Below are 12178 nucleotides of genomic sequence, written 5' to 3'. Positions count from 1 at the left end.
TGGATGTATTCAGTGTATCAAAAATACAAAACAATGTAGTATGACCTTTCAGGGGTAACAAGAAAGTCATATTTTCCTCATGAACGGGACCTAGCAACAGATATATATTTTTGTGTTTAGTGCACCCTAACCAATGTGTGGGTGTAACACTTCCAGGTTATATTTTACCTCTCACAAAGATGACTATACTTCCTCCGACAATGCCTTTATCTGCTTTGTTCTCTAGGATGGAGCTATCTTTGTTAGGGCATTAACCAGGTGCCAGCATCTATTTCTTGGACTGAGATACCAAAAATGATGGTCACATACATCCTGGTGCTAGTGTAGTTTCTTGGCTGCCCTGTTGTGCTGCCTCTCAACTTGTGACTTGCTACAAAGTTGTTGCTGCAGTCTGATCATTGGAGGAGAGAAAATGCTTCCTGCCTGCTGCCAACTAATATCAATTTAATCCAGAACAATTCACTCAGCTGGAGCTCAAGGATGTTCTTTCAATTGTTTTTTTTTTAATCATCTTGTTGCTATACATTGTGACACTAAGAACATAAACTTGCAAACTTGTGAAATGACTAAAAGGTCCAGTTTAAATAAAGTGCATTGCTTCAAGTGTATACCCTGCCAAAACCTTTCTTGGCTAGAAAATAGAAGGGTTAGAGCCTGTCAAGCTTTTACGGTTATGCCAGATTCAATTAGAGAGATTCACAATTTTCTGTGCTGCTGACAATGTTTACCCAGACAAGAGAAGAACTCTCCAAGAGCAACAAAGAAACCAAAATGCTTAAAATGGTTGTAAACCTCAGACTAATGATGCACCAATATATGGGCCACCAAAAATTATTGGCCAAAAATAAAGTTATAGGTGTTCTGCTGAAAGGAAAAAAAAAAAAAAAAAAAAAAGTGCCGATAATGATAATTGACATCAAAGCAAAATTTCATCCCACTGACTTGAGTGCAAAAATGCCTCTATTTAAAAGAGAAGTAGAACTTACCCCCCCCCCCCCCAATTATACTTACCTAGGTGGATGCAACACCTGTCCCATACTGCATCTGTCCCCCGCCGGCTCTAAAGGTGAGAATTCAGCAAGCACATGACCACTGAGTTCTCTCCGCTCTGAGCAGAGAGCGGGATTGTCAGTCTGTCTGCTCTGTCCCCCCAGAGCTCACCGAAGTGCTGGACTGTGGAGGGGGAGGGAGTGGCTGGCCCAGGCGCCGCTCCAGACTCTGGGGTGGATCCTAACTTTAAAGTTGGGCTCTTTCCCCAGCCTGGACCAGCCGACTTTAGTCCGCTGTCAGCTGAAAACGAGTCACAGGAGTGCAGAACGAACTGCACTCCTATAATCCACAGAAGTACAGCCAAAAGAGCTTTTTTCATTTTAAATATACTTCATTTTTTTGTCCAATTTTTTTTGTATATTACTTTCAATAAAAGTTAGGTTATGTTACTGGATTGTATTTTTTTTAATTCATATTCATTTAAATTCATGATATGAATTACCATGTGCCTACTGGGCACTTTTACCCCCGTCGTGCCCAGGTACATTTTCAGCTTTCAGCGCTCTCACACTTTGAATGACAATTGCGCGGTCATGCAACACTGCAACAATAGGAAATTTTTATCATTTTTTCCCCACAGTGCAATTTCAGCTCCCTGCACCCCTTTCTTCTGAACGCTCAGACAAGCTTTATAAATCCAGCACTAGAGAAGAGAAGACTGCAGAAAGACAGGTACAATTTATGTAGGAGGATTTGTTTAATCTCTTTATTATTTGAGGCCAGTCACTTCACTGGGTCACCATAACCCATAGGGGTCAATTCACTAAGAGTTAAATAACTGAAAAAAATTTGGTAAAATAATGCATATGGTAATTTTTTGCAAATGTGCAATTCACTAAGAATTTTGCGGTAAATAACTCCTGCGGTAAAATATCTGTATTGTGGTAATTACCGCATATTTTCATGCGGTAATTTATCACACTGCAGTTAGTTGTGAAGGAAGCCAGCCGTGGTGGCCTTAACAACAGAGAACTCAAACGTTATCAGCTGACTGAAAACAAACCATGCAAGCAATTACAAATGATGAAAAAAAAACAGTGTGCGGCTCCCCCTCCCATCCGTACCAGGCCCTGTGGGTCTGGAATGGATTTTGGGGGAACCCCACACCAAAATAATTTTTTTTAAAATGGCATGAGGGTCCCCTCACAATCCTAAGGGATTATGGGTCTGGTATGGATCTGGGAGGGACCCACACTGTTTTTTTAAAAAAATACCACATGCGATACCGCCAGCAAAACCCTGGTGATAAATATAGTTTCTTTTGTACTTTATGTCGTGTTTGTGAACTGGACTTAACAGCTTACCTCATGATTTTTTGTGGCATTTAGTGACACATTTTTAATTTTGCGTTAAATACAGCAGAAGCATTATTTATTTGTGAATTGAACATTTTGTTACCGCATTTGATAATTTATCCAAATGAGTCACGTGATAGTGTTATCGCATGCGGTAACCTTTAGTGAACTGACCCCCTATGTCTCTTCTGCAATAAAATAAACTTCTGTGTGCTCTCAGTCTTCAGTACAATAAAATAGTGGGGATTTTGCCATCTCATGCCAATCATTCAAGACAGTCGAAGACCCTGTCCCAAGAAGTGGTAAAAAGAAGATGCATCAGACCACTGGAGCAGATTTAAAGTGGCGCTAAAGGCTCAAGGTTTTTTACCTTCATGCATTCTATACATGAAGATAAAAAACCTCTGTGCAGCATCCCCCCTCCCCAGCCTACCCCCTAATACTTACCCTCTCGATCCAGTGATGTGCACTGGAGTCTCTGCTATCCTGAATCCCCCTCTCGATCCAGTGATGTGCACTGGAGTCACTGCTATCCCTGGACTCCCTCTTCTCATTGGCTGAGAAAGAAGCAGGAGCCAATGGCTCCCACTGCTCTCAGTCACAGCCAGTGAGCAAATGAGAAGAGAGAGGGGGCAGGGTCGACCTGCGGCTCTGTGTGTGAATGGACAGAGAGCAGTGGGTGCCCCCATAGCAAGCTGCTTTCTGTGGGGGCATCCGACAGAAGGGAGGGGCCAGGAGTGCTGGCGGGGGACCCGAGAAGAGGAGGATCTGGGCTGCTCTGTGCAAAACTACTACACACAGCAGGTAAGTATAGACATGTTTGTTATTAAAACAAAAAAATAAGCCTTCAGAATGACTAAGTATTATGAACTTTAGCTCCGCATTTAGGACCTAACTTCCTGAAAACACACATCCTGCTTGCAGTGCCATTATTCCTTAATGACACACTAAGCATGGCTACCAGTCGTGAGTTGTCATATCGCGTGAAAAATTTGCAAAAACAGTACCAAAATATGAGAGGCTCAGTGCCAAAAAAGGTGCAGGAACTACTTTGGCATGTTAGCCGTGCACAGGGCAGCCCATTCAAGTGAATTGGCTGCCCTAAGCTATCACAAAAAAAAAAGCATGAAAACTCTGTAGTTCTCGGTAAACAGAAGAGCAAGATTTAGGTAAAAAAAGCTACACAAACTAAACTGATATCTTGGTATTTAGGTCTGGGCTGGATAGCAGAAACAAAGCAAACTGCATACCTGGACTACCAAACTAAATCTGGCCATCCACCGATCAAAATCCTGATGGTTCAGCAGGGACCAAGTGTGTGGCTATCCCTACGTGACAGAAGCCGATCACTTGATTGACGCCTGTTGATAGGACAATTGGAAAATGTTTCATCGATCAGCAGCTGCAGCCACTGTTTTTTTTTTCTTGCTGAGTGCTGGTCTCTGTACATTGTGTTTACTCCTGGTACCCCCTCACCACCATTCACTGGTGGTCAAGGATGCCATCAGAGCTGACAAGCCACTAGCAACCAGTGAGGCTGACAGTGAGTGGAGCCTGAGAGACTAGTTACACATCATGGCAGCTCTTTCCTTGTTGATGACAGCAGACAGTGGGTTGATTTTATAGCTAATAACAGGCTCTCTATTTGCTATGGAACCTCCCACTGCCTGCTGTCAATCACAAAGAAAGCAGACTTGATGGGTAAACAGTGTCTCTGAATCCTTGTTAGGGTTCATCCACCCATATACAAACTCTTCAGCCACTGCGATGTCTGTGCAACAGCTGCAGCCACAGGGAGGGAGCTAACCTGCACCAAGGACAGATTACCCTTATGGACACTCTGAATTCAACATGCCACCAAATGACAAATGTTGGTGCTTTCTCCAGAAGAACATGTGACCTCCTCCCATGTGACAGTGCACATGTCTAGCAGCCAATTACTAGGTCCAAGCACTGTTGCATGACAGAGTGAACACCACCACTCCCCCTAGTATCTAAAATAAGCCAACCCTGGGGATTTTGGTTCCGGCCATGGTGACCCAAGATGACCTAATTGTTTTGCAGTCACCTATCAGTTCCTGTAACAGCAACTTTGTTGAAGCATTTAACCTTTTCACTGCCACCCCAACTCTTACAGGGGATGGCAGCACCAGTGTATATAAATACTGGAAGCTGCCACAGAGTTTGTTCACATTTTTACTACTAGCTGTCAGCTTTTAAGAGATTTTAAAAGAAGGTGTTGCCACCCTTGCCTGAACCACCCCTCACCATGTGACCTGGGCTTACCTGGCCCTCCTGGGTGCCCGGGACCATCATGATGAAGATTCATCTGTTCACTGATCTCCCTCGTGAAGCCAGCACTCTCCTTAAGAACCATGTTTTAAGTGGAGCGAGTACCTTTTTTGGTAGTACTCACTTCCACTTCCTCATTCCTTGGGACACCCTTCCCAGGAGACTACAGGACCAGTTTCCCTGCAGCCAGTGATCTTGCGCATGCGCAGTAGGGGCCAGGCTGTGAGTAATCAGGAAATTACAGTCGGCTCTAAATGCAAGATGGCGGTGCGGAATATCAGAAGCCATGCGTGGAAGACAGCAATTATAGTACTTGTATAAAATTTATTTGGGTACAGGGGTACAGTGTTGCATGACAATAATTGTCAAACTCTCAAAGCACTAAAACCTTAAAAACTCAAAAATGGCCTGATAAGATATGGGGTGTATACCGGATAGTATTCAAGTGGCTTAAAAAAAAAAAAAAAAAACTGTCATAAGAGAAATACAGGACCTGCCATTACTAAACTCTTTAAAATGATAGTTGACTGACTGCTACGTGGAGCTAAAAACTGACCCAGAACAAGTAGAACAGGTCACTGTGTTCAAGAGCTTGGATGGGTAAGTGCAATGACATCAGGTTGAGATACCTGTGGGATCACAAAATTCATTGTAGATGTGATTAAATCAGCATTTGACATGCTTCAAGGTACTTCTGTACTTGTATAGGGAGAGAAGTAGCTGATAGGGACAGACAGGACAAAACAATATCAATACAGGATCTAATTAGATCAGAGAAGTCCTAATCAGTATGTATTCTCCAGCAGAGTGATGCAAAGTATGGCACAAAGAGGTCAGCAATGGCAGCCTCCATGTTTCTCTCATGACAGAGCTCCTTTAAGGCTGTTGTAATTGTGGCATATATCTCCACACTTTTTCGGACATTGACATGCTATTGTAAACTATTTAAAGTAAAATCAAACCACCACCTATAAAGGGCACATACATTTTTATATTTCTGAACCCAGTAAAGAAAGGCAAATCTGCAGCAAGTTGACCTTTTAAACAGCAATCCCTGATTCTGTATTTTTCGATGAGATAACGAATGATCAAGAAACTCTGAAAACAGTGTGAAAAATGGATAAGTTCTAGGGGTCACATCAATAACATTCCCTAACCTAACACCATTTTGACCTTTGAAGTCAATGGAAAGCTCAGCCTTAGGCTGATGACACAGGTTATTTTCCTGCAGCGATATGTCCCCAAGAAAACCATAATGATCTTCTATGATACAGGTAAAGCAGATGACATATAGGCACCCTTGCTGCCAGCGATGTTACCACTGACAATTTGTTAAAATCCCCAGCAGCAGGATTGGTTGCTCACTGTGTAGTTGACACAGTAAACACTCCCGTTCCTACTGATCGAGATTCAGCAGCTTTTGGGTCAGCGACAGAGCAACATCTTGCTGCTAATGATTACAGAGAGAGCTATTCCACAGGGACACAGAGGCAGCCTTCTTAGCCATCCTGCCTTTGGCGATTTGTCACTAGCAGTAGAATAATTGAATAACCCATGTGTCATCAGCCTAATGCTGGCCAGAGATGATGAGGTAATGGATTCCCCCAGCCACACATTTGTGGTCTCCCTGCTGCTCTACTGTATTCACAGTGGGATTTCTCATACATTGATCACTGAGTGGCTGCATGTGCTCAAACACAAATTTTCCAACAGTCTTGTTCAAAAGAAGTTAATCAATAGGTTTAAGTGGTTGTAAAGCAAAATAAAAAAATAAATAAATTATTATTAATAATAACAATAACAGATGTCTATACTTACCTGCTCTGTGCAATGGAATTGCAAAGAGTGGCCTCAAACCTCCTCTTTTCAGGTCCCCTGCCGCCGCTTCTGGCTTCTTTTTCTCTGTGCACCCATAGGAAGCAGATTGCCATGGGGGCACCTGTTTGCTTCCAAGCTCCACTGCAGTGTCCATTGACAGACAGCGGGACTCAGACCCACCCCCTTTTTCCTGGCTTCCATTGATAGCAGCGGGAGGCAATGGCTCCCAGTGCCCCAGCAAAGCCAGTGAGGACTGGAAGTGGGGGGAGAGAAGATTAGCAGACATGTACAGCGGTGGATTGAATGCGTGTTCAAATAAGTAAGGGGGGGGGGTGTCGAGGATACTGATGTCTTAACATTTTTTACCTTATTGCAAAGAATGCATTAAGGCAATAAGTGGTTAGGCTTTATACTTTATTCCTCTTGAACGGGAACGGCACTAGTGGTGCACCGAAATGAAAATTCTGGAGCCGAAACCGAAAAATCAAAATGCACTTGGCCGAAAACCGAAATCAGCAGTTTTTCAAAATGAATATATATTTTTTGGAAAAAAAATACCCTTTGATTAAAAAAAAACAAAAATAAATTTTTATGTAAAACATGAAAGATGATGTTACGGCGAATAAATAGATACCCAACATGTAACACTTTACAATTGCGCACACTCGTGGAATGGCATGAAACTGCTGTACTTAAAAATCTCCATGGGTGATGCTTTAAAAATTTCTACAGGCTGGTAGTGTAAAGTTACAGAGGAGGTCTAGTGCGAGAATCATTGCTCTTATCTGACATTCGTGGCGATACCTCACGTGTGGTTTGAACACCATTTACATATGTGGGCATGCCCTACAAATGCGTTCACCACTATGTGCGAGGACGGGGGCACTCAATAAGACTCCACATCTCTCCTCCGCAATGTAAAGCATTAGATCAAAAAAAAGCATTGATCTAGTGCAGTGGTCGGCAAGCCGTGGCTCGCAAGCCACATGCGGCTCTTTACAAACTTTAATGCGGCTCTTCTGTGTGCCGGGCGCCCGCTCCCCTCCCTCCTCTCGGGCGGCCGCCCCAAAAGTCAGGACTCTGCAGCTAGCCCAGCAATGGGCAAACTACGGCTCGGCGGACCTTTTAATCCGGCCCGCGGAGCGTGGCAAACATTGGCTGTCAGGATGTAGGCGGGGCAGCGTGACGAACTCCTCTCCTCTCACAGTCCGCCCTGAAGACCGGAACGGCGCGGGAACACGGCGAGAGGAACGCGCGGAGCAAAGGTAAGTGAATTGACACAATAGGGGGAATGAATTACTATAGGGGGGATGAATTACTATATGGGGGGGATGAATTACTATATGGGGGGGATGAATTACTATATGGGGGGGATGAATTACTATATGGGGGGGATGAATTACTATATGGGGGGGATGAATTACTATATGGGGGGATGAATTACTATATGGGGGGATGAATTACTATATGGGGGGATGAATTACTATATGGGGGATGAATTACTATATGGGGGATGTATTTTCAGTTTTAAAAATGTGGCTCGCAAAATAAATTTCAATTGTGGTTTTGGCGAGATTTGGCTCAGTTGAAAAAAAAAGGTTGCCCACCACTGATCTAGTGCTTTAAATAAAAAAAATTGTCCGGAACCGGAAGTGACATCGCTGTGGTCCTCCAAGGGCAAAGAGATGAGTGGAGGCCATCTTTCCTTTACTAATTTCTATGCCCAGCGCCGGGATCGTTCGATGGTTTCTCAGGTAAGACTGGGAACTACCAAGCGGCAGCAGCGAGGGGCGGGGTTTTTCGGCATCTGTATCGGTGCTTCTTTTCATAGCGGCCAATGGCCAAAAGGGGTGTTTTCGGCCAAAACGTTTTGGTGCATCCCTACAATAGATGGATTAAAATTCAGCCTGTTCCTGGAAAACTGGCTGAATTTTGATCCATCTATGGCCAGCTTAAAGCAGAAATAAACCCATAATTTACCAGTTTTTAAAAAACCAGCTACATTCCTGGCATGTCAGGAATGCTGTCACATTTGCGTGTGCTTTCAGCCAAACTCTCCAATGGCTAGTGTCATAACTGATCACATGTGCAGTACCCTGGCAGTTGCAGATCAAACAGAGGCCAAGATGGCAGCTTCCTTGGCTGAAAAGAACAGGAGGGTTTAGTTCCACTTTAGGCTGGTGACACATTTGAAACCAAGATCAAGAACATGGGGACATGACCTCAAATTAGGAGGAGAAAAGTTCAAAACTAACCTTAGAAAATTATTATTTTACCAAAATACTAGTTGATGTCTGCAATAGACTTTCAGCACAGGTAGTGAGTCAGTAAACAGTAAGTGGTTTCAAACACACCTGGGACAAAGATCTATACAAAAAAGTAAAACAAACACATACATGTATTAATTTAAAAAAATGGGGCAGACTTGATGGTTGGTCTTTTTTCTGCTGTCACTCTTCTATGTTTCTACATTTGCAATTTTCTTGCAATGAATACTAGCTCCCCACCCCACATTTTGTTACTCATTTGGCTGGGAGGTGGAACCAGCTGCCGGTCAGGCATCTGGGTGGATTCTGACATTAAAGTGTTACTAAATCCAGGACCCTGCATTCACTATATCTGGTCTCTCACAGTACAACAACATGGAAATGCAATTCTTTTAGTAAATATAAACTGCTAAACACCTTTTCTCCTCAGCAGTTAGAGCAGTCTTGTGACTTCTATCAGTGTTCAGTAGAGCAGTGGTAAAGCCTGTAGGAGGAGTTTTCATTCTCCTCCGATTGTCCTATGAGATTACATAACTCCTGACCCTTTGTCTGGACAATGCTGATTGGCTCTGTGCCGATCACATGCACTCTCCCAAGAAAAAGAAAAAACTCTAGCAGTACACACCAAACTAAGCATGTGCAGTGTCCCTGAGGCTGTGTTCTATCAGGCAATGAAATGGGGAACCTGGAAGAAGGGGAGGATCAGAGAAGACAGGACTAAACACCTTTTTTACACTATGCAGAGGATTGACCCCTTAAGTTCCACAGTGATTTTATCAAGCATGCTTTACTGCAGTACAGACTGATTTTACTGTTGTGAATTTAGTAACACTTTAAAGTCAGGATCTCTCCAGAGCCTGGACCGGCTCTTTGACATCAGCAATGATCGGACTTTAGCCCGCTTTCAGCTGAATATGGGACACAGGAGTGCAGAAAGAAGCGGACTCTTGTGTCCCACAGAAGAAATACAGTCAAAAGAGCTTTGGCCCTACATCTCCTTTAGGGCCCGTTCACACTTTAGTGCTGAGCTGCGTTTTTCTGCAGAAGAAAAACACCTCTCTGCAAAGAGAACACAGAAAAAAAGAATCCTTTTCTATGTGGCCTGTTCACATTTCCCGCAGCTGTCACCTGTAAGGCAGAGTGGTGCGGAAATCTGTAACAATGCTGCAGATTTTAGGTCTCTGTGTAACCCTGAGTTTTTATGTGTGGTTGCTCAGCTGAGCAGACGTGCATATAAATTAATGGAATGTAACTTTGTGACGTTCCATTAACGTTTAGAGGAAAAACAAAAAAAAACAACACAGGAAACAGTGCCTTGTAATGTAAAATCGCAAAGCACAGCCCCCGTCTGCCAGAAGCTGCGGTCACTACCTGCCGAGCAAAATGTAACGTTTTTCTCCACGAGTCGTGTGAACCTGCCCTTTCTAGGAAATGTTGCAGCAATCATTGTGCTTCTCTACAAATCATAAAGAAGAGCGATTTGTAGCAAAGCACAATCCACTGCTATAGCCAATCACCAGCAACTCTAACGATAAAACTGCCAGCTCTTAATGGCTAGCATTAGTGACTGGTAGCAGTGCTGCAAAAAAGGGTCACCCGTGTTATCAGCTTAACCATTTCCCTGCTGCCCTATAGCAGAAATACTGCTACAGGGTGGCAGGGCTGCGCAAAATCATGTATTTATACGTGACTTTGCATTTCCAGGTAGGTGGCTGGCCATTGGTGGCTACAGATGTCGATTGCCAGGTCCCAGCCGGAGATTTCCCGCTGGCACCCGGCGATTGCCGAGAAACAGTGACAGGGGACAGACCTGTGTGTAAACAACGTAGGTCTGTGCACTGCCAGCAGTAACATCCTGCTGTATATTTCTCTTGCTGTATAGTAGCATGTGTCTCTAGTAAAACACACACAGCACATACAGTAAAAATAGCACACAGTTAACCCTTTGATCGCCCCAGATGTTATCCCCTTCCTGCCCAGTGTCATTAGTACAGTGACAGTGCTTTTTATTAGCACTGATCACTATATTGGTGTCACTGAGGATGTCAGTGGCAGTTAGTTAGTTAGTCAGTCCCCCCCCCCCCCCCCGTGTCAGAAAGACCACCGCAGTCCTGCTATAATTTGCTGATCGCCGCCATTACTAGTATTAAAAAAAAAAAAAAAAAAAAAATTCCCCAGGATCTATACCACCATTTGTAAACGCTATAACTTTCACGCAAACCAATTAAATTTACACGTATTGAGATTTGTGTTTTTTTTTTTTTTTTTAGCAAAGACATGTAGCAGAATACATTTTGGTCTAAATTTATGACAAAATTTAATTTTAAATTTTTTTTTTACTGGACATGTTTGATAGAAAAAAGTAAAAATTTTTTTCAAAATTGTCAGTCTTTTTTGGTCATGGCGCAAAAAATAAAACCGCACAGGTGATTAAATACCACCAAAAGAAAGCTTTATTTGTGGGCAGAAAAAAGGTTGTAAATTTAATTTGGGTGCAGTGTTGCATGACCATGCAATTGTCAGTTAAAGTAATGCAGCGCCGTATTGCAAAAAATGGCCTGGTCAGGAGGGGGGGGGGTAAATCCTGTGGAGGGCAAGGGGTTAAAGTGATTAGAAGGGCATCAGAGGCTAGGTAATAAGCACAACACACTTCCATCTGCCCACTACGAGCCTAGAATAGGATGGTCTCTTCTTCCACAAGTGAAGCGTACACTGCGGACTGTCCATGGTGAGTGATGAATGCCAGCTCCACACTTGTCTCTACAATGACCCACACCTCCAACACAGGCAACCCAAACTCCATACGATACAACCTGGCTAGGGGAGGCGAATGTGAAGCTCATGCCCGACGCCCCACTGGGTGCAGCTTCAGCGTAGCTTCGTACATGACGGGGTACAGCACAACGGATCAAACGAACAGCCCGAGAGGACATCATGGTGAAGCCGGGAACTACTCTGACCGAAGCCAAGGGCACCGGATACCAAGACAGGCCGCCGCGCGGGAGCTCACGGGAATTGCAGTGTGACCCTGTGCCTCACCGCACCGCCCACTGCCTGACGCAGACTACATGTCCCGGCGTGCAATGGGGTAACGCTGGCGAAGCGAAACTCAGGTTGCATGTCAGGACAGCCAATTGCTGCGAGGAGTGTAATGTGTAAATAAAGGTTTATTGAAAGTCCAGCTTATACAGGCTTGTTGTTTGTAAGGGGAAAATACCGGCATAATCGATATATGTTTTTGCAGTCTAGAATCTTTCCTTTGCAAAGTCTCTTCCCTGAAAAAAATGCCAGTAATGGCATTTCCTGTGCCGGGCTGACAGTACTAAGACACTGCTTGGAAATTAGGCCCACTTCATATGGGGCATACTAAATCGTACAGCGGTGGAGGGCCGCGTTTACCAGATGCACAGGGGATCTATGCAGTGACTGCACAGGAAGAGATGCTGCTCCCAATTT

At 43.9% G+C, this 12178-nt stretch overlaps 1 protein-coding gene across 1 annotated transcript in view; it reads right to left on the bottom strand.

The window, feature by feature from the left end:
• Window positions 1-11727, bottom strand: part of ATP5F1D (ATP synthase F1 subunit delta) — a 30295-nt gene extending 18568 nt beyond the window's left edge. Inside the window, exon 1 of the mRNA XM_089670081.1 lies at window positions 11536-11727. Coding sequence (XP_089526207.1) covers window positions 11536-11658 — 123 coding nt within the window. The 5' untranslated portion in view covers window positions 11659-11727. The remainder of the gene's footprint in view (window positions 1-11535) is intronic.
• Between the last annotated feature and the right edge of the window lie 451 nt (window positions 11728-12178).

The sequence above is a fragment of the Staurois parvus genome, unplaced genomic scaffold (assembly GCF_062004578.1).
Source record: "Staurois parvus isolate SC_StPar_1 unplaced genomic scaffold, SC_StPar_1.0 ptg000086l, whole genome shotgun sequence".
NCBI lineage: Eukaryota > Metazoa > Chordata > Amphibia > Anura > Ranidae > Staurois > Staurois parvus.
The sequence above is the reverse complement of the archived record's forward strand: the minus strand, read 5'-3'. Positions and strand labels throughout refer to the sequence as shown.